Genomic DNA, 24,092 nt, shown 5'->3' on the forward strand with positions numbered 1-24,092 from the left:
ATCTCCACCTCGGGCTACTCGTCCACCTGCTCTGCTGCCATCGGCTGGCTCCTTGAGTTGTCAACACTTGATCCACCATGGCTCCTTCCTTCGTCAAGACTACTATGGTTTGCCTTCATGACTGCAGCCTGGGTGCCACGTGGCTCCTCTTGTTCCAAGTCCCTTGTGTCTTATCCCTGGCTCCTCCCTCCATCTGATCCACCCTGGCTCCTTCTGTCTTCTCCTTGGATCTTCCCTCCACCCTGGACTCTGTTGGCTGTCTTCTTCCAGGTCATCCATCCACCTCCTGAACCTCCTCCTGCCTTTCTGTGCCAGCCTTTCACTATCCCTCTCCACTGTCTCTTAATCCTTCCTTCTCTGCAGTGCGAGGTCATGCCTTCCGGGTGGGGGGGGCGAACTCCCACACTTCATGGACTTTTGAGTTTGTTTTAATTTCACCCCTTGTGTTCCTTGACCTAGATTATGTATCCCCTTGTTTGTGTCATTATGTTCATGTGTGTCTTGTCAATTATTCTCATTTGCTGGATTATTTTGTGTGGATTATATTAACCTTTTGAGTGGTACAGTCCCACATATGGGATTTTTATTTCCATGCCCCTGGGAGTATGGTCCCCTATATGGGATTTAGAAATTTAGGTGAGGTTATATAACTGCCTAATTCAAAATGTGGTTTCACGCCTTGGCTGGCACTGAGCCAGAGAGAGACATGCTCTGTGCTTGTCATATTATCATAACCATGCAGTGTTTTTACCACATAATTTAAACTGTTTAACCCCTTTACTTGGAAACATCGCCGATGGCCCCAGTTTATTATTGTTTCACTTTCACAACACGTTACATATCACTCTCTTACTTGATCTGGACAAATTGTGCATCAATTGAAAGTTTAAAGACTCTAGCTTTGATACTTGACCAATATTTTGATAAAACATTGCTGTAGTGACAGTTATTTAGCAATTTACGTCAGGAGTGCAAAATAATAAATCCGTATTATGCCACATTTTGAATAGAAATTCACCACTCATTCACATTCAGTCACGTCAGCAGCGGTTTATTTGTGTTCACATAGACTCACTGAACAGCGTCAATAAGGATTTATAGACCAAAGATGCATATCCGCGGAGATATACGGATATATTTACTGATGTTTACTTAATATCTCTTCAGACAGAATCATCATTCCTATTCATTTTCCACTGATTTATGCGATCTGATGATAAATAGCCTCTCCAAGTGCCGTCTCTGTGTGTTTGCTTCCGTGTACTCGAGCTGTGACCCAGACAGACTCTGATTGGACGTTCGGCTTGTCAATCTAAAAGTCAAAAAACCGGACAGTAGGCGTTTCTCAATGTCAAGGATACTTCCTTGGCAGGACTGATCCTTCCAAGTCACTTCCTTCAGAGGCTAGGTGAGACTCCTCGTTAGCATACGGAGAACATGGAAATGGAACAGGCTAGCAAGAGCACGTAATTGCGTCATTACATCAGTGAAAAGGTCCGTTTGAATAACGCTGTGAATGGTATCCTTAAATACCATTTACTTTACTAGTTATTTTTAAAAGAAATGCTGATGTTAAATGACAGGTCCGTTTCAGTTAACCATTTGTATTTGTATAATTTACAATATCAATATGGTAGTAATTTGTACTGGCATTTAAACGTCAAACTTTACTTATATTTACTACAATTGTAACAAATGTTTGGTAACATAAATAAAAACCGTCAACGCTCCGACTACATTAACGTTCGACATTTTTTTATTTTTTAACTAACGTTAGATAGCAAAGCTGCACGCATAGGATTGTGGGTGATTTGAGAGCGCGATACACATATGCATCCTTTCCTGTGTATGGGATATTCTTTGAACGAAGGACTCAGTCCTTGGTTGAAATTCCGAGGATCCTCGACATTGGAACAGTCCTTCGACGGATGTCGATGACGTAGCATCCTTGAAATACTGGCTTCCGAGGATCCTTCCTTGACATTGAGAAACATCTAGTGTCAGATCTTGTCACATGGTTCATGAACAGTTCCTGGTTCATATCTGCTCACAACAACACTGAAACACCATTGTACACACAAAATATCCGAATAATACATCTGTGATTACGATAAAAAAGCTTGGTATGAGATTTTCTTGAGATCTGGGGCATTTTATAGAACAAAAAAAAAAAATTACATCAGAAATCCTAACTTGTGCAGCGATTAAAAAGGCTACAAATAGCATATTTTTACAATAGTAAACGACCAAATTCCACCCGTAATCGCAAAAGGATGTTATTAAAAACACTCGATCAGGGTTCAAAGTCAGTTTTATGTGAAAGTGTACTAATAATTAAATAAATTATCTGATGTAGCTTGATTCTAACATTAGCTCTAATGCTACTAATAGCAGGTGCATTTCTTCTTCACAATCCATTTCTGTCACAATAATTCACTTAAAGGCCATGTTTCAGGTTAACCACCACTTTCGATTAATGGGTACATAAATCACTCAAGATATGTATATAATTTTTAAAATGTCTCAAAAATGGTCTTAAATACCTATTTTTAAGTTTTTGGTATTAACGTTTTTTTTACGCAACTCGGTGATGACGTCACGTTGTGGAGAAGTCGAGGAAAGGTAGCCTCAGTCTAGTATGATGCCGCGTTCCAGGCAACCCGTAACCCATGTTTTTCCAACCTTAAACCCGTGAAAGTGCACTGGAATGGCAGTCAAACCCGTGACTTCGCACCCGTGAACTTGTGTCTCATACTAGATCGATGTACTCCTAGTTTCGAGGTCACACAGCACGCGAAAACAACGATGTCAGCCCCTACGAATAATACTGCATACTACGGATGCAGTGTTTATGTAAGTGGTACACGTTGAAAAAACGATTTAAGGTCAATGTAACTTTGCAATAAAATAAATAATCTAGTCACAATTCCTTGCGCTCAGAAAGTTTGGCGTAACTTGTCGTTAGTAGTGGTATGAAATAATGATTACGAGTTCAAAAACCTGCCTGGAACGCAGCATCAGAACTATAGTGACTGACTGGGATGAGGAAGAGGTGGCAAGAACCAACATGTACTGTATGATAGCCCGCAGCCGTGTAATTTCAATCGAGACAGTCGTGAGAGGGCAAATGAGGAATTGCCAAGAACTGATGTCCGTCAAAGCCTATGCTATCTCTTCCTCCGGTGAAAATGTTGTTGCAAACGTAGCTGCGTGTGTGTCGCTGTGTTTGGCAGGTGCTTGTGTGGGTGCTTGTCCCATGGAAACTGCGCTGAAAAGCTTGTGCTATAGGGAAAGTGAGTGCGTTTGGGTCGCTGTTGGTCGATATCTCTCTATCTATCTATCTGTCTGTCTATATATGTAGTCTATCTATCTATATATATATCTATGTATTTATCTATTTATCTATAATCTGCGCTATCTGAATACTCTCATCTACTACTCGTCTCTCTCTAGTCACTCTCAATGCTCTCAAGGTGGGCTTTGGTAAATTCTCTCCCCAAGGTGACGTGATGCAATGCATTGTGGGGGAAAGGAGACCGCTGTAAGATAGTACCTACTTTTTCGTATTTTATTCCGTTTTGTGATACCCAACAACATAAAATACAATGAATAACAGTTTAAATGTTTATTACTGTAAGGGAAACAGGTCAATTTAGCTCAAAGGGAATCATTTAAGATTTTAAAGGGAATTTGAACAGAATCACTGTTTCACGGCTGATCACTGAGACGTCCTGCGATTCACTGAACAAGCCGTTTAACATCGAATCTGCGCTGGATATTAATATCCAAACTATAGTGAAAACACTATCAATTAGCACAGTAACAAGATCGGCAGTTTAAGACATTAACTTGTAAGCACAAAACACAAGATACTTCTCTTTTCAATATAAATAAGACTTTATTAGATAAATCTAAGACATACAAACTAATCTAACACATAAACACACGCACTCACACAAGTTGCAGGAAGATCGAAAGTTAGGGAAATATGAGTTTAAGAGAATGGAAATTTGGAATCCCAAGTTTACAGCAATACGTTAAATTGCATAGACATGAACAACCATCAATCAAGAAAGAACAGTGATGACAAACAGCATGGCTAAAAGCTAAAGCTATGTAGCAAAGCTAAAAGCAGGCATGTCTGATAGCGAAAGCAGAGCTAAAACTAAAAGCAGACATGACTAATAGCAAAAGCATCGCTAAAGACTAAAAGCAGATATGACTAATAGCAGAAGCATAGCTAAAGACTAAAAGCAAGATTTTATGGTGTCCTAAGTATTTAAACTGGCCTGTTGGCCACACATTAAAATGTTGTTTTGACCAATCAGATATTGTCTTGGCTCGGGGGTATCATAAATCATATGTTATCTTACCAAGCATGTGGTCAGAATTTTCCCGCTCTTGCAGGGTCTAATTTTGGACATGATTCCTATAACGAGAATATGATACATTTGACAAATAACTGATGGTCAAGACTATTTCAAGCAAGCGGATTCGATTACATAGATACTAGACATGAATATGTATCCTTAAGCTATCCCATAGTTATTAAAAGACATACACAATAAGTGATTATAACATGATAGTCAAATGTGTGGGTTACATATAAATGAATATGGAGTGAAGGGATGGACTGATGTTCATTTATAAGTCTTTTTGAGTTCATTTTGGTCCATATATATGTAGAAAAGACAGTTTCTTTGCCATTCTCTTGTCAAAGATTTCTGTGGAGACCAGAGGTTCAAAGCCCCCACCCCCACCCCTTTAGGAATTTCAGTCTGGTTCTGCTAGGTGGGGGAAGTGTTTAAGGGTCTTGTGTAGTACTCTCATGGGTTTACATGTGATGTCTAGCTTTGCATTTCAATTACGAACAACAAATTTGACACAACAAATTTGACAAACTCTTCTCAAAATTGAAATTGTCAATAATTGTTCTAGTGGTGTTAATGTTGAAAGCTGTTCTGTGAAAGTGTTGGCTGGTTGATTATCTTGCTTGGGACTTGTGGCACAGAATGTTTTATGACTTCCTGTTGCCTTACTGAGGAATTCGGATCATGTTTCAGCCACAGCCTTTATCGACTCTTTGATTTGTCTAGTTCGAGTAATTTCTGCTACATTACCAACAAGCAAATTGCACAAATTTGTTAAAAAATTAACCTTGCAACATGGCCTTTAAGGTCGTAAGAAAATGTTTTGTTGTATTTTTATAGTAAGACTTTTGGTAAATAAGGGCTAACTGCATACAGAGACTGAAGTGAGATCGCTGCTTTGTTGCTTTGTAAAAATTGAAATTCCACAAACAAGGCTGATAAAGGTGGAATAAAAACAAAAGAATAATGATAAAAGAATAATGCAGATAATGTGTCATACCTGGCGGGGGGTCACTCGTTTGGTGAGAACAATAGAACCATGAAAACGGGGAGGTTTCAAAGCCAACACACATATAGAAAACACAGGAATGTTTACATGTGAGATCTTATAGAGATGACAAGTGCCATAAATCAATCTGATTAGCCTTCTCTAAAAACACACATGACATGGCCTTAGAAAATATTTCATAAAATTCAGTTTTACAGATTAGATTATGACATTTCTAATGAAGTTTTGAAAGACTTGTGGCTTTAGCTACACTGTATTTCTAAACTCGTATCTTACATCAACAATTTTTTTAATACATTTAAAAAATGTTTTTAATATATTTATTTTTGTTTTTATGTTTGAGCTTAAATATCTCTATTACCATAACAGTCTGAGTGATTCTGATTCCTGAACAGTAAACTTTGTGAAAAAATGTTGATTATGTATCTAGTCAGAAAGAATCATGAGCAGAAACCTTTTTATTTTGGGTATGTCATTTCTGTCTCCATGCCAAAAAAGGGGGGTGACTAGTAAGGGGTTAAACTGTTTTGAGCGGGATGATGACATTGAATTCAATGATGAACTGCCTTTTTGCTTTATTGCCACACTATTTTGCTATTTAATGCTGTTCAGTTGCTTTGTTAAAATCTGTATTGTTTAAAAGAGCTATATAAATAAAGGTGACTTGACATGATGCATGTTTAAGGTTTCAGACATTTAAATACACATAAGTACTAGTAAAACAATACATTTAGAGTTTGTAAAATACACACAGACGTGCCGATGTGTTTTATTCATATCGTATACACATAGTTTAAGTAAAAATAAAGTTATCTCTATTCTTCACCCTGTTCACCGGCCACTTACTAACATGCATTTATAATTTGGCTAAGAAGTGGTTGTGGGCAGTGGTTCCCTTCATTCTTAGGAAAAGACTGTAACAATGGGGAAATGGTAAGTGTAAGTAACAGGGAATGAAACTATGGAAAAGGAGACAATTAACCACCAGAGAGGAAACCATCAGCACATTTGTAACAAAGTGGATTCTGAACTCCTGTTGATGGCATTGCAGTTAGACAGGATGTCTCCAGTCCTTTCCACTCAAACAGCAACCAGTAAAAGAGTTCAAGAGCAGAAGGGAGACAGATATAAGACCTTTTAACTTCTGTATATGTCACATATTATGAGTTTGGCTTGGCTAGTGAAAAAGGTGTAATTTCAAGTGGGAAAAGTTCCTTTGTTTGGAAGTTGGCTCATTTACATGATCAGAGTGGGAAGCAGTTTTGTTTGCCTTTATTCTTTGAATAATATAACAAGCATGCAACGCATATTGTGAGGATGTGGTATACACAAACTCAGTGGACAATGTGTTATCTTAAAGTCAAACATGGCACCAACAGGGTTACATCATCTAATAATTATATCATAAGGCATGCATAAAACGCATACAATACAAAATACAATATACAAAATAATAATAATAATACACACAGTGTCCTGGGGATATGCATGTTAATTTATAAAAAGGTTTGTCTATATGAAATAATGGGAATAAGTTATTTTCTATTTAAAAGTACATTAAGTAAAATTCTCTAAATTCCTTTGGGTCGTTAAAACGGAGTAACCTTTCCTGCCTCTGGTTATTAGTTCTCCAACATCCTGGAACCCAGTCTAGTTGTTGGTTGAGGGGTCTATTGGATTATTAGTTATATTTGATTTTGATTTGTCCAGCCATTACAGCCCTTTTCTGGGATTCGGATGTCAATTAATTAGCATAAAGTCTCTAAGGAAGATCAATGCACCACACATACTGTCAAAACATCTGTTCTGCAGCTTGGCTGAGAACATAGTTTACATTGAAAATGCATTGTGTATATGCGTTCTTTGGAGCATGATAATAGAGTAAAAACAGATTCTTGCAGGGTGCAGAACTACAGTGATGTACTGCTTTAAGGTTATTTAATGTCTATACATTATTAAAAATGACAGATCTGTGTTGTTGGTTTAGAAGTATATAAGAAGTCCATAAATGTCAAAACACTTCTCCACTTCATACATTTACAGCAACATCCATTTTTTTCAGTTTATTGCAAAGAGAACATGCTGTAGCTCTTTCAAGGCTCAGTCATTCAAAGTTATATGCACACACTCACAGACACACACACACACACACACACACACACACACACACACACACACACACACACACACACATGCCCGCTTTTTAAATAACAGGCACACACATTTGGAAATCCTGGAAATAGCGTTGAAAAAATTAATTGCCAATCAATCAATCAATCAATCAATGATCAAGTATATGTTTATTTCTTTGAATATGTAAAAAAAAAAACATTAGAGGAAAAATTGTGGTCTGAGGAAACATTTTCACATTGCACTTTATATTGGCTTAGCATCTCATTGGATGAGTCATAAATGATCTTCATTTCTCAAATACAGGGAGAAAACCAGACAGCCTTTATGATCCCTTTGGTATCATCAGTAAGGTCTAAAATTATTCAGAAATGGTGTGTGTGTATGTGTTTGGAAACAATGTTCCTCCAAGGGCTTCAAATTCCTGAGATTTGACATGAGAAGAAGAAGGATATCTTTCTCGGGTCTCAGAAGCCTCATGGACACAATTTCAATCCAGTGAGGTGTCTTGGACTTACATTGAAATTGTACATTCTGGATGCAATATATCAACCCTTCTTCTATCCAATTAAATGGGACAAGCTAGCCCATTTGAATGAATTAATGACTAGTCCCTACATTGAAGTACTTCCTGTTATAGCCTGGCAAGAGCACATTTGACAGCTTATACAGTATATGAATCAAAGCAATCAAGACACTTTACCATTTACCTTCACCTATGACCTATCACTATTAAGCAGACACTTTTATTTAAAGAAGCTTATTTACTTATATATAATTTAGGGTGAGGTTATCAGGCCAGAAAACATTATTTGGACAAACATTAATTACATACACCACATTTTAAGATATTTTTATGATATGTATGTATATATATATATATATATATATATATATATATATATATATAACAAAAAATAACAAAAATGTGTAAAAGGTAATAGAGACATTTTAAAGCAAATGTGACTTTTTTATTTTTCATTGGCATACATGTAGATGTGTTAAACAGGAAACAATCATTGAAAGTTCAGATTAACAAAAACAAAAATAACAAATTAACAAAAATAACTGTTTCAAAACCTTGTCAGTAAATTGTTCTTTAAATGATGAACAGTTCACTTCACTGAGTAAAGATTACATATGTCAAGTGCTCAGCACCTTGTTTGCAATTATAAAACACATAACTTGAAATTATTACATGAAAAACTTGAAGAAAGCTGATCCCAAAACAAGAGTCATGATGTAGATTGACTCTTAAGGTTATATCTACCCATAAAAACTGAAATAAGACTTTACATATGGAAACACTTCTACACATAAGATTTTTTGGGTCTGTCTTGCACTCGGCCATAAATGTTTATTGGAGTTTTAAGCTGAACAACTTTTACATTAAGGAGAAAAGGGTGATTTTTTTTTTCTTAAATGTATTCATTTATTTATTTATTTTGTAGACTGAAGGTCAGTGTTGCTACATTGTGCCAAAATGTATTTCCATAAAAACACCTGTCCAAATAAATTCAAAACACTGTGCTACATCTTATCAGGCTCTGCCTGATTAACATCATCTGCTTCTAGTCAGAATGATTGTGTTTTCACAAAAAAAAAAAAACACATTGTGGATTTTAATGCCTTTAACCTCATGTTGTGGTTGAAAATTGCAATGCATCAATAACTTTACATTTTGATGAAAGGATCATGATATTTTAATGATTGTGAAGTCAAATTTTTATTTATTTTTAAAAGCTTTTTGTCTAAACTATCTGAAGTCTGTAAAGAAAAGTTAGCCTACATCTTCCAATACACTTTTATTTTTAATTTTTTTTTTATTGCAGGAATGGCTTTTAACTGTTAAGCTTTTTTTGGCAGGATTTTCCTGAGAGTGGTGTCCTGTTGTGGATGTGGTAACTCTGGTTCAGCTTCGTGAAGCTGTTTGAAGCTTTGAACTGGCTCTTTGGTCTCACGTTTGGCCTGCCTCAAGAGACGTTTCATGTTCTTCACCTTGTCCTTCAGGTGATTGTTGGCTTTCTCCAGGACCTTTACTTTCTGAGAGAGGTTTTTGACTTTCTCTTCCTCCTCAAATAAGGCCTTCTGCACATTGGAGCACCATAGCTGAAGGAATTGAAGAAAACGTGAAGTGAATAGAGGTATGTAAAAATGTATAAAGCATCTGTTTGACTTTCATATTTGGACTAAACTGGTGTAAAGTAAACTTCAGAAGAATACAAAATATTTTTTGGCAATTTAAACATTCCTGAACTTCTCAAATTTTTTTTCAATAATAATTTGTTTTTTACCTGAAGAAAAAATGGGTAATAATTTAGTATAGGGACCAATTCTTACTACTACCTAATTTCTAAAACAAAATGTTCGCTGTTTATTAGTGCTTATAAAGCAGACATTCTGCATGACCATTTTCTATATCCCTAATCCTAGTACCTAAACATAACAACTACCTTACTATTTACAAGCAGAAAATTAATAGTTTATTGAAGCAAAAGTTATAGGAGTCTGATGTAGTGAGAAAATGTCTCAGTTACAAATGTACCCCTCATTCCCTGAAGGAGTGAATGGAGATGTCACGTTGGTGACCGACAAATTGGGATCTCGCTTAGAGAGTGTAAACTCAGGCCCCGTCCACACGGAGACGCGTTTCTGTGAATACGCACAAATTTTTTATCGGATAGGCGTTTCGTCCACACGGATCCGGCGTTTTGGCAAGGTGAAACCGCTATTTTTTGAAACCGGGTCCCAAAGTGGATAAATTTGAAAACGCCGTCTCTCCCTTGCCAGACGAAAACGACGAAAACGCCATCTTTGCGTTTTCGTCTGGACGGCTAATCCGTATATTTTCTGAAACGATGACGTCATCAGCCCACATCTCCCCCCTAGTCAGACACCTCTACGTCACGTAACAGCAACAAAAACATCAACAAACACTGAACGATTGTCTTTTTATTAACTAACATTAACACTGATTAATAAATGTATTGTTCCATGTTCGTTTGTGTACCACGCGCAAGGTTTATGAGCATAGTCCAAGTCTTCTTCTCTGTTTTTAATTTATCTCTGTGGCAGAATTACAGCGCCACATACTGGTCTGAAATGTATACTACATCATTTTGCGGTTTCGTGTGGACGCGGATATTTCTTGAGACGAGGAAAAAAAAGATCGGATTGGGGAAAGCTCCGTCTCCGTGTGGACGGGGCCTCAATGAGCCAATGCACATTGGCATGCGATGATTGCATCCAGCTGCCACTGATCGCAATGGGAGTATAATTAGGCACCAGGTGCAATGAATAATCAAGTTTTTTTCAGTGCAGTCTGTGGAGTGGTTTTAACAAGGAGACACTAAACTGGGGCCTCTCAGTGCTTTTTCCCATTTGAGATGAGAACACAGGAGGATAACAGCTCCACACGAAGGCTATAGAATCTAGCGAAAGTGTTGGGGGTCACCCAGCTTGCAGCTCTATAAATATCTGTCAGCGAGGTGCCACAAGCCAATGCCCAGGAGGATCCCACACTCTTAGTAGAGAGGGCTTGCAACCTGAACTGGCAGGGTACACCCTGTGCCTGATAAACCAGGGTGATGGCATCCACTACCCAGTGGGCCATCCTCTGCTTAGAGATGGCATTGCCCTTCTGCTGGCCTCTGAAACAGACAAAGAGATTATCTGAAGCATTGTGTCCAGGCCACATACCATCTCAAGGCTCAGATGGGACAAAGAAAAGCTAGAGCTGGGTCTGTGGGGCAGTGCTTGCAGGTTCACCACCTGATTCCTAAAGGGAAAAGTAGGAACCTTGCTCACATAGCTGGGCCGAGGCGGGGGCCTCAGGATTTACCTAGGAGTCAGCTTGCCCAAACTTTAGGCATGATTCCTCAACTGAAAATGTGGCTTAAAACACTACAAAAATATGGGCAATTATAACTGACTGCCTCTATGTTGTTTTCCCGTTTCTCTGCATCAAAGCATGACAAGCTCTTAAAACATCTAAAACAGCAGTTTGGGTATATACACTCACCGGCCACTTTATTAGGTACACCTGCTCAATTGCTTGGTACCACAAATTGCTAATCAGCCAATCACATGGCAGCAACTCAATGCATTTAGGCATCCAGATGTGGTGAAGATGACCTGCTGAAGTTCAAACTGAGCATCAGAATGGAGAAGAAAGGGGATATACCGTATTTTCCGGACTATAAATCGCACTTTTTTTCACAGTTTGGCTGGTCCTGTGACTTATAGTCAGGTGCGACTTATTTATCAAAATTAATTTGACATGAACCGAGAGAAATGAACCAAGAGAAATGAACCAATAGAAAACATTACCGTCTACATCCGCGACAGGGCGCTCTATGCTGCTCAGTGCTCCTGTAGTCTACACTGAAGACATAGAGCGCCCTCTCGCGGCTGTAGACGGTAATGTTTTCTCTTGGTTCTTGGTTCTAAATAAATGCGACTTATACTCCAGTGCGACTTATATATGTTTTTTTCCTGATCATGACGTATTTTTGGACTGATGCGACTTATACTCAGGTGCGACTTATAGTCCGAAAAATACGGTAAGTGACTTTGAATGTGGTATGGTTGTTGGTGCCAGACGGGCTGGTCTGAGTATTTCAAAAACTGCTGATCTACTGCCATTTTTACGCACAACCATCTCTAGAATTTACAGAGAATTAAAAAAAAACTGAAAATATCCAGTGAGAGGCAGTTGTGTGGATGAAGAAGCCTTGTTGATGACTGGTTAGACATGACAGAAAGGCAACAGTAACTCAAATAACTACTCGTTACAACCAAGGTATGCAGAATACCATTTCTGAATGCACAACACATTGAACCCTGAAGCAGATGGGCTACAACAGCAGAAGACCACACTGTCAACCAAGAACAGGAAACAGAGGCTATTATTTGCACAGGATCACAAAAATTTGACAATACAAGATTGGAAAAATGTTGCATGGTCTGATGAGTCTTGATTTCTGCTGCGAGATTCAGATGTTACGGTCAGAATTTGGTGTAAAGAACATGAAAGCATGGATCCAACATGCCTTGTCTCAACGGTTCAGGCTGATGGTGTAATGGAGTGGGGGATACCCATCTTCCTATGGCTACATCCAGCAGGATAATAACGCATGTCACAAAGTTCATATCATCTCAGACTGGTTTCTTGAACATGACAATGAGTTCACTTTACTCAAATGAACTCCACAGCCACCAGATCTCAATCCAATAGAGCAGCATTGGGTTGTCGTGAAATGGAAGATTTGCATCATGGATGTGTAGCCGACAAATATGGAGCAACTGTGTGGTGCTATCAAAGTCAATATGGACCAAAATCTCTAAGGAATGTTTCCAACACCTTGTTGAATCTATGACATGAAGAATTAAGGCATTTCTGAAGGCAAAAGAGGGTTCAACTGGTACTAGCAAGGTGTTCCTAATAAAGTGGCCAGTGAGTGTATGCTGGTTGCAAGATTCCCCGTCAATTCCCATCTCTTGTCAATGGTATTCAAATCTTTGCCTGCAAAGTTTGCAGACAACCTTTTTGGGGTCATCTTTTATCCTTTCAAAATGATCCCACACTTCAGATTGTCTTCCCGACATGCTAATTAGCAGGTGGATTTTCCAGACCCGCTGTGTTAATGAGCTCTCTGTTGTTTACTTCTCCACTTCCTGTGGAATTTTTTTCCCCCAACTAACCAACTACCATTTTGTTTATTTAAATGGGGAGTCATCTCATTTATCACCAGTAAAATATGAAGTGGCACAAGGATCCGTCCTAGGTCCCCTTCTATTTTCAATATACATGTTGCCCTTTGGTAATATTATTAGAAAATACGGGATTAGTTTCCACTGTTATGCTGATGATACTCAGCTATATATCTCAAAGAGACCAGAAGAAACTTCTAAATTATCTATTAAAAATGTTAACGATTGGATGACCAATAATTTTCTCCTTTTAAATTCGGATAAGACAGAGATATTAATTATTGGGCCAAAAAACAGTACACAGAATCTTGTAGATTACAGTTTGAAACTAGACGGATGTACTGTCACTTCCTCTACAGTCAAAAATCTGGTTGTTATATTAGACAGCAACTTGTCTTTTGAAAACCATATTTCTCAAGTTACATGCATTCTTCCATCTTAGAAACATTGCCAAGCTACACAACATGTTACCTGTTTCTGATGCAGAAAAGATAGTTCATGCATTCATGACCTCTACACTGGACTATTGTAATGCACTTCTAGGTGGTTGTCCTGTATCTTCAATAAACAAGCTACAGGTAGTTCAAAATGCAGCAACTAGAGTCCTTACCGGGTCAAGAAAATATAATCATATTACCACAATTTTACAGTCTCTGCACTGGCTACCTATTAAGTTCTGTATCAGTAACAAATGATCATTACTTACCTATAAGGCCCTAAATGGTTTAGCTCCTGCGTACCTAACTAGCCTTACACCACGCTACAATCCATCACGCTCCCTAAGGTCTCATAACGCTGAAAAAAGCAAAGTAAACTAAAGGAGGTAGAGCTTTTTTCGCATTTGGCTCCCAATCTCTGGAATAGCCTTCCTGATAAGGTTTAGGGTTCAGACACACTCTCTCTGTTTAAGTTTAGATTAAAAAATCATCTCTTTCGCCAAGCATTCGAGTAATGCATCTCATAATATAGTGACTGCAGTTGCATCCGATCAAATGCGCCTTCTTATTGTTTAGCTTGGGTTAAACTAATTAATTTTATTTTGTTGGAACAGCAGCTACGCTAATTATGTCTCTATTTGTCTCTCTGTTTTGCCACGGGATTGGTAACTAGGATTTACACAAGCTCCAGTCTGGATCCAGAACACCTGAGAAGAGATAATGCTGACCCCTCAGAGGACCTCAGATGATGCTAACCCTAAATCAACAAATAAAACTAACAAATATTGCTACAAGTGTGATTGCATCATATAATAATTGCTTTTAATAATGTTCATCTTCTGGTTGACTACGTCTTGCATACATTTTTCTGAAAAATCCTGTCATATGCACACAAATTTACAGTCATCACTTATAAGCTACTACTAAATATTGTAGAAATTTAATTTTCTGTAAAGTTGCTTTGTAATGATTTGTATCGTCAAAAGCGAACTATACAAATAAACTTGAATTGAATTGAATTAATGAAAATGTAGACTATCAATTAGTCCCAAGAGGGTATAGACGGGGGCTGGAGAGGATTCAGCCTTCTCGCCCCCCTGAGAAACCTGATGACCAGGTCGTGCTTCCCTTCCCTACTACAGTGTCGTGGTTAGCAGCAGTTGCAGCAACATAGACTTGAAGGGTGGAGGGAGGCAGCCTTTGCTCTAGCCCCTGCTGCAAAAAGGAAAGTGCAACTCTGATCAGGCATCTTCAAGGGATCTTCTCAGTGAAAAGAACACCACTCAATGAATAGGTTCCACTTCAAAGCCTAAGCGTGTCTTGAAGTGATGGTGTCTACTACCTCTTGACGTAAGTCACCTAGAGCTTTCGCCTCCCGTCCAGAGACCAGCTATGAAGTTTCCAGAGGTCTGGACGCAGTTGTCAGTCGATCATTCCTGAGAGGAATCTGCCAGGGAGGGGCTGTCACAAGGAGCATTAGTTCTGGGAACCAGGTCCGAGTGACAAGCAGGACCTGCTCTTCATCCTCCCTGATCTCGCACAGTGTCTGTACAAAAAGGCTCACTGGGGAAAATGCATACTTGTGCAGGCTCCGCGGCCAGCTGTGTGCCAGTGCGTCCATGCCTAGTCTTCCCTCAATCAGGGAGTTAAACAACTGACAGTGAAAGGTCTCTGGAAAGGCAAACAGGTCTACCTGAGCGGTTCTGAAACATCTCCAAATCACAAGGCTGAGAACCTCTGGTTTAGAGTTTAAACATACCACAACCAACGATATGAGAAACATGTTCTCCCAAGGCAAATGAAAAAGTAAAGAAGTAAAGATGTCCAGAGAGGAATATTAATATCCCAGCAATCACTTCTCTTAATTCTCTTGAGATTTGGACCCAGGCATAAACTACACTTAATGGTGATCACCAATTCACAGTAAATTATAGGTTTGAAAATGTCTTTTGGTTTGGATTTTCAAAATATGTTGCCTACTTATTCTAGCAAGATTTCTGTGGAAAACAAGCTGCATCTTCCACTGCAATGTTGATTTTTGCAGGCAATAGCCACAGACATGCAATAGCCACAAACATTTCTGTTAGTGTTCCTCATCCATTTTCATAAGTCAAGAGAGCCACAAAAAGACATGCAAAAGAGCCAAACAAGCAAGATTTTCATACTTCTTTGCTCACTAAGAAGTGTCTGTCTCTCTAATACTATCCATCGATGTGCACACGGACAAGCACACAGCAAGCAAGAACAGAACATGAATTTTTAAATTAGTCTATCTAATGCTTCATGTATCAGAGTCAAAACAGGTAAAAGTTACATCTGCTGTTTATTATTATTATTATTATTATTGTTATTGTTGTTGTCATTGCTGCTGTTGTTATTGTGTTAACACATTAAAAGTAGCTCACTCTGTTGTCCTCTTGTACTTCCCAGTCTGGGGTGTACATGTGAACCTGTGTGCCAGCTGTGCAGTTGGAAAACTGGAACAAGCTGGCAAACATGCGATGGTTCTCTGGGGTGTCAGAGAAGATGGGGTCCTGGAAGTTGACTCCATGGGGAATGATGCTGTAGTTTTCATCCATCCTGAGAAGAAATGCAACAAAAACTACATTACTATGATCATTAATTGTTATGCTTGGACTAATAAGTGATTTGAACACACACCAATTTCTTCCCCACATGGTCTGTACTATGGACATCAGTGATTAATTATCAGACTTACTAAAAGGTGTGGCTGATAAAAAATTACTGATAAAAATGCTGATATCTGATTTTAAAAAAAAATACAATAAAGGCCACATCCAAACCTCAGGATATCACAGAGCTTGGGGTGGTCTTTTGACTAATTTGAGCCAGTAACCAACCAACTTGTAGAAACTACTTTAGCAACCTTAGTGTCATCCCTCCAGTTTTATTCCCCTCATTCACAGCTGGCCCTTACATTACCATGCTCAAAACCATTCTGAACACCTTAACAACCTCATATCAATACCTTATCAGAAAATTTTTAAATCCTGCTTTATAATGTTACATTTCTGCAAATGTCCATGCATGCCATAGGGTGTGTATCAAACATGTGAGGCAACATTCCGTTACAAAATCATGCTATACCACGAAAGTCGCACACCCGTTATGCATATTTTTCTTTCTCTTGTGTGGGCCTCAGCAATGCAATAGTTAAAGACCACTTGGGACACTTAATGTCAATGACTCTTATATTTTTAGGCAGGCAAGAGGCCAAGGTGAGGGGAGGTACCAATAAAGGGTATGCTGGGACAGCTCTATTTGTGTGTTTGCATTTGGGCTGCCTTTATATATTTTTTTGTTGCTAAAGCATTAGCAAAAGTATTACATTTAAAGAAAAATATTAAGGGAGTAAAAATCGATGTAATCAATATAAGAGGTTAATTACACAGTGTGTGGTGTCCCAGGAATTATACGTATAGCTTAGGGAGGTCTATTATTTTCTCTTTGTTCTTTCTCTTGTCTCTGTAGCTGTGTGAGCAAAGAATTCATTACTTGTGATTGGTGTACAAAGCTGTTCTTTGGCCGGTCTCTTGCTGTTTCAAGCCTGTAGTCTAGCAAACGTTCACACATCAGCACACACATACGCACACACCTCCCAGCAGAGAGGAAATGAGGAAAGTCTGTTATCAAAGTTTCAAGGGTGGTTTTAAAAATATTAATTCAAAAACCATGGTTACATTGGCACAATGTGAGGAAATGAGACACTCTCTTCATACGGACTCTCCAACACCCTTGTTCTCCTATTTTTTTTTTTTTTGTGTGTGTGTGTGTGATTCAGCTGCCATCAGCCTGCAGGAAAATCTACTTTTTGCAAGTTAAATGGTTTGCAGTACTCACTTGTAATAATCAACAATGTATATTTTTTTTACATTTTAGTTTGGGAAAAGAAAAACAAAGTCACTCCAAACAAATGACAAGTTAATGCATGTGTGTACGTTAGAGAGCCAGAATTCCCTCAAGTGCATTCGTTGATATTTATATGATCAGTTCAAACATATGTAAGCTTTGTTCATAAGTTTGTTGGCTGCAAAACACTGTTGCTCAGAGTGAGGTAGACGGTTTTGAGGTGAATAGTTTTCCACCTGGCTTCCATATCCCCTTTTCCCTGACAGAAACATTGGCTTTGGACCTTGACAGCAGAGAGTTCCTCCATCTGGATCTAATTCAGCCTCTTTAGAGGGGCATCAGAAGCTCAGGGGCTTTTACAGAACCTGTGCTCAATGCCAGACTTGGAATATCTAGATCCAAAAAGAGATCCAGAATTCTCTGATGGATTTCAGCTGAGCTCCAGAATATTTTGGACTCAAGTGTCTAGGTCTGGAAGACCATTTCGACTCTAGTTTCAGCTTCAGAAAATTGGTTTGCTGTTAGATCTATGAGTAAGAGATAAATATTTAGTAAACATTCTTACTGGCAAGCCGTTGACAGTTCGTTAAATGAAAGTGACGGTTTTTGTAATAACGTGTGTGGAGCAGTATGAAGTTTGTATAGTTTATGCAAAATAATAAATTTCTCAAAACATGGTAAATATGGAAAAAATGCACAAATATCCCCTTACATTTTTTTCCTGAAAGTAGTGTTAACCAACCCTGCTGAAAAACCATACTGTTAACTTATAACCAATAACTTCCAGATGGGTTCCTCCTTTTCTCCTACATATTTTCATGCATTTACAGATTACAACCTTTTTTAATTCACTGACCATCCTAAAATAGAGAGCCTCTCATTGGAACCTAAAAGTAGTTGTTCCATGCACCACATTGCATTAATTATTGTTTCCATGCAGAATGTCTCCAGTTTCTCAGGCTTTTGATGGTTTGACTAGTGAGCATTGTCTCGCCAAACTGGAACCAGCTGTCTGATTGGTTCATGGCTTCGACTCATGACATATGGGACATTAAAAAGCAGAGAAGAAAAGTTGTGCATGTATACTGAGGCAAGGTTTTCTGTCAGTACACCAGAACAAAGCACTGAATGTCTTAAATGCACATTTTAATGCAATGAAAGTGAAATGAGTTGTTTTTGAGCTTCAGAAATGATCAAACAAGCATAATGAAGTGCCATAAACATGATCTATTCAACTCATTAATTTAGGACTGGATTTAAAAGACCAAACGCGTCTCAAACTTCTTTAAACAGTGTTTCTGAAATCCAGATTAGTTCTCAAAAGCATTGGGCATCCAAGCATGGGCTCACAATTGATAGTAACTGTAAAAACAATGCCCTGCAATGAGTGTACAAAACAATGTCAGTGATGAGATTAAACAAAGGCGCAGTGGTGTAATAGAAGAAATAAAACAAGCGTAACATCCAACAAACTCAACACTTGGCTAATGGCTAATGTAGAGATGACTGTTAGGGTTAGGTCAGAGCCTAGTTACTATCAAGAAAAAATAATTTTCTGATGAATATTACTTTAGATAATAAGCCACAAAAACTGTAAGGGTGTAAGAGTAAGCAACTCCCAAACACTTGATCAAATGCCAAAGCAGCCTGTTAGCACTAGATGGGACCTATAACCTGGTGCCCTCAGGTCGCTCAAGCACTTGGGCACTGTGTGTTCTGTGTAATTAAGTCAAATGGAAAGAATTCCAGGGCTGTTTTAACTGCTCTGTCTCTGAGACTGTGAGAATTATTAGTAGCCCATCTATTTGCTTTCTCATAGATTGGGAAAAACTACATTTTATGTTCATAGCATAGTACTATCACAAGGAATAATAAGCAGTTATTCTACTACAATGCATTATAGTGTTAGTTCACCCCCAAATTCTGTCATTAATTACTCATCGTAACATGATGTTGAAGACTGACATGGAAGAGAATAAATGGTGGAATAAAGCAATAATTTTTGTTTTCTTTGCACCCAAAAGTATTCTTGTAGCTTCATAAAATTAAGGTTGAACCACTGATGTCACATGGACATTTTTAATAATGTCCTTATTACCTTTCTGGGCCTTGAACGTGGTAGTTGCATTGGTGTCTATGGAGGGTCAAAAAGCTCTCGGAGTTCATCAAAAATATCTTAATTTGTGCTCTGAAGATCAACAAAGGTCTTATGGGATTGGAACGACATGAAGGTGAGTCATTAATGGCAGAATTTTCATTTTTGAGTGAACTAACCCTTTAATACGGTTTATTTTATGGCATTGGTAAATTCTTTATTCTGACTAGTTGACATATGTTTAATTTGTTACAAAGTGCACGGCTATGCATTTTCAAAATTCCTTAAGTCGTAACTCATCCCTGAATATTTGTGCTACAATGATTAATAATAATTCAAGTCACGTGTCCTCAGTTATTCTTTAATTGTTTCTTACGCTTTATGTCGGGTCATAAAAGTTATTTCCAGAGAATTCATGTCAGGTAATTTTAGAATAACATGAAATCAATATGCTGCCTTCACTATCTCTTTCTCTTAATAGTTATGACTCCAGTTACAGCGACCTAGTTTGACCCTATAGTCACATTAGAAGAAGAAGAAGAAGAAGAAGAAGAAGAAGAAAACACTTTGCCATATGTTGCTGTATACTTATTAGTACATTAATCATAAACTGTTTCAATAATTACCATGCAAAAATTACTTGTATGCAGTTTTACTGTCACTCAGCTGTGGAGTTTTTTTTTCACCATGACCAACAAATTATTATTTAAAAGCATAAGACCAAAAGTGTCCAGAACCAACCTCATATGCCTGCAGGTTCTCTCTATGTATACTGTTTATGCAAATTTTTGTAAACTATTAGTTACAGCTGTTTCGTTGTCTCAACAAGCAAGATTGTTTTGGTAAAACAGGTTATCAGTTTACATTATGCCTGTGAGGTGCTGCCTATCTCAGTAAACTACTTGGCCAGAAAAGTGCTGAGTGTGATAAATCCAGTACTGCTCTGCATGAGGGAGTTAAACATTCTTCAGCTTAACTGATCGGATCATAGCGTGAGACAGGAAATGCAAGTCAAAAAACAAAAAACAAAAAAACAATTGTCAAGAGATTCAAGCCTTACGCTATTAATATGAATCAGTCAAAAGCCTGTGTCTTTGAGAAAAAGTGAAATCACAACAGTGAATCATATACTGCATAATCTCTATCCAAATGGGCTGTACTTCTATCAGTTTGTTAACTTCCCCCGTCCTTTGTAAGTTCATCTAAAAAATGTGATTTCATCCCCACTATAAACAGAGAAACAAAGACAAGCCAGAGCTAATTGGGTTTGACATATGTTTTGATCACAGGATTCATGATCATTATATACAAGTTGAACCATTTTCCATTCATGACAAAAGAAAAAAAAAGAGGGAAATCTTGGTTGTTTGGCGCAGTATTCAGTCTTTGTGAATACCCCTGGCGGAGCTTGCATTAGCGTAACCCAACCAAGGCCAAACAGAATAGCTTAAGTTCTAAGATGACAATGAGCACAGATGTCAGACAGTTGTGCACAGTTGTAGCCAAGCCAATGTTCTGATACTGAGCTCTCATGCTCACGAATGCTCCATGCCAATGTCACAAAACAACTTTTGTTAATTCAATATGAACAACTTCAAAATCCACAAACATTCTATGATCTAAAATCTAAAATGTGATCCTTAGTAAGCCACCTGGTGTGTTGTATAAGTGCTCTCAAATAGTGGTGACTCAGACTCATGTTCGACTTTATAAGATAAACTTTAAAGTGCTTTTACTAGTGTCACTTCATGCTAAAACTTTATTAATTGTGTGTGTGTGTGTGTGTGTGTGTGTGTGTGTGTTTGTGTGAGAGTATATATATAAGTGTGTTATGTTAATGTTATGTATGGAATCTTGGGCTCTTCATCTTAGTCTGATTCTGTATTCTATTTGATATTTTATTTGACCTTATTATTTTTAAAGCAAAATATTACTAAGTACACCTTTAGCATGAGCAAATCCTTACTGTCATTTGATCTTACCTCAAAAAGAAATAATATGAGTTGTTCTCCACGACAGTGTACGAGTGGCAGGGGAAATATCCCAGCCCGCTGACATTGAACCTGGACCCGGCTGGCACTTCCAGCATGCTGCCCCATGCCTGGTCGCATAGCAGCTCGATCTCCGCGGAGAAGAACAGATCCGTGTCGTACTGCCACGGCAGGTAGTTGTACACGCTGTAAGACTCCTTATGGAGAGCGAGCACCTTGGCAAAGACTATGATCTCCGCCAGCTCTGCGCGGCACGCTTCCGTCTGAGGTCTCCAGTCGTGGGGCAGTTGGCATCCCCATGATGCGCTCATGGAGAGCGCTAATATTAATGCAAGTAGAGTGCCCATGATACGCCGTCTTACCTTACTCGTGCAAACTGCCTAGAATAAAAGCAATTCCGCGCGGGTCACTGTTTTTTCCTTATATAAAAAAAAGAGTCTTCCAGGTCCGCGTAAAACGCAGAGAGGTAATATGCAAACTCTCAAATGCAGTAAAAGATACGCGTTGATACTAAAGACAGTTTAAAATGGGTTCTCTCTACTTTAGGTATAATGTATATCAGTGAATTTAGGATGATCTATAGGTCTTATTCCTCTCCATTCTTCACTGTGCGCTCTGCGCATTAGGCTGCGCGGGTAATGCAGAACACTTTAGTGACGCTCAGCTGTATTACATCTGCAGCAGAAAACAATGGCAAGAGCTTCAGTTCTGCTTCCATTTCACGCCTCAGCAATGTGTGCTCCAAGAAATCAGTGAAAAAAAAACAAGTATGATTAATATTATTATTATTATTATTGACAAAGTATAACACAGAGTTTCAGTACTGCAACATTGTCTTCTGTCACTTGGTGTCACTTTATTAATATTATTAAACGTTACATTAAATAATGTCCATATTTAATAATTTCTACCACAAAATGGACTGAAAATCTTCTTTATGTAAAGCCACGAAATGTTATGAAACATATCACATTCACACTACAGTTACTATAAAATGTTACCAGATTAAACACATTCTCAGCCCTTACGTCATGCATATGAGCTTTCCACATCTTTAACTCATTTTGGTTCCAGTTTGGCTTTGCTGCGAGGAAGCAAATAGTGACAGACCCTGATATGTCAGCCAGACCAATAAATCTTTCAATGTTTGGCCATTTTCGGATTATCGTCATATCGTTGCAAATATTCATGAACACTTGGATGGCCAAGAGATGTGTCAAAATGTACTTATAGTTTTGTCAAAGGATATTGCACATTTTCTAATCCTCCCGTATAATACATTTTGTTTAAAACTTGTTTTACATAATGCATGATCAGTTTTCTAAGTATTGGTGTCAGTGTTGCTGTTAGGTAAATTAGATATTTGACCTCTAAAAATAGCTATGAGAAGCACATCCACAATATAAAAGCACTTAAGTATAGTCATTATATGAGCCTGATGTAGTTTAGTGAGATCAGTTGCAAAAATATCCATACCATGCAACTTAAAAAAATATATATATATGTATTGTCTTAAAAACTATTTCCAGCATTACAACATTTTACAGAGGTTATGTGTACGGTGTACAGATCAAGATTTGACCAACCCCAAAGAGCAATTAAAATAATAAAATCCCATTTATGTTTATGTAGGAAATAGCTATGTCCTAACACAAATTTAAGTCATTTGTTTACTTGCAGAATTAAGGATAATAAACCATTTTCTCATTACATGAGGTTTAAGGTTAAGAATAAACATCTGACAGGTGGAGCGTACCCTCGAGCAAATCATTATTGCATGACGTGTAGTGACATGCCGAACATTTATCACTCTACAGGACGGCCCAAACCCAGAGGAATCACATTTCTAAATGACCTCATTAGGGCTTACTAAGGTCTGTGCTTGCAGGAACACTGTGAGGTGGTGTAGATGTTTTTAACTTTCAAAAAGATTTCAAAATATGTAATTCCTTCTTCTATAAGAGTGTACCAATCTGTACCAACATTATTCCTTTATTAAAAAAATAAATAATAATAATTATGGAGATTTTCTGAATGAAGAATGCATGTGATATTTCCATAAATTCTGGCTTGAAAGTGTCATTTTTTTATTTATTTTTTCAACTGTGATGTGTTTCTAGGTTGATTACTAGCAACGCAGCAACTGTAGATGACTTTTTGAATGACTCGTCTATTTGGATGAAAATACATTTGACTTGAAATAAAACTTTGTGCTAAAAATGAAAAATTTAGCATAAAGCCAAGAGCTAATACCAGGTTTTTTTGGTAATCCACTGTTAACTCTTGTGTCACGATGGTAAAGTCCATCATTTGTTCATGTCTAATCCAGTCTGCACAAGCTTCAAAGGGATTTAGATTCCTGCAGCTCAGATCTAATGCACAGAATAGACATTCACACTGGACCAAGATACCCAGACTTTGATCAGCCACGCGGCTCGTTCACTGGATCTAGCTGCAGATATACACACTGCTGTGATG

The 24,092-nt window shown here is 38.0% G+C and overlaps 1 protein-coding gene across 1 annotated transcript; it reads right to left on the reverse strand.

Moving 5' to 3' along the window:
- Positions 1 to 8,458: 8,458 nt before the first annotated feature.
- Positions 8,459 to 22,289, reverse strand: ccdc3b (coiled-coil domain containing 3b). The gene is made up of 3 exons (XM_052569281.1): positions 21,606 to 22,289; positions 16,064 to 16,238; positions 8,459 to 9,618 (listed from the first exon to the last, which is right to left on the reverse strand). Exons 1-3 carry the CDS (start codon positions 21,959 to 21,961, stop codon positions 9,358 to 9,360), a joined length of 792 nt encoding a protein of 263 aa, XP_052425241.1. The 5' UTR covers positions 21,962 to 22,289; the 3' UTR covers positions 8,459 to 9,357.
- Between the last annotated feature and the right edge of the window lie 1,803 nt (positions 22,290 to 24,092).

The sequence above is a fragment of the Carassius gibelio genome, chromosome B11 (assembly GCF_023724105.1).
Source record: "Carassius gibelio isolate Cgi1373 ecotype wild population from Czech Republic chromosome B11, carGib1.2-hapl.c, whole genome shotgun sequence".
Taxonomy (NCBI): Eukaryota; Metazoa; Chordata; class Actinopteri; order Cypriniformes; family Cyprinidae; genus Carassius; species Carassius gibelio.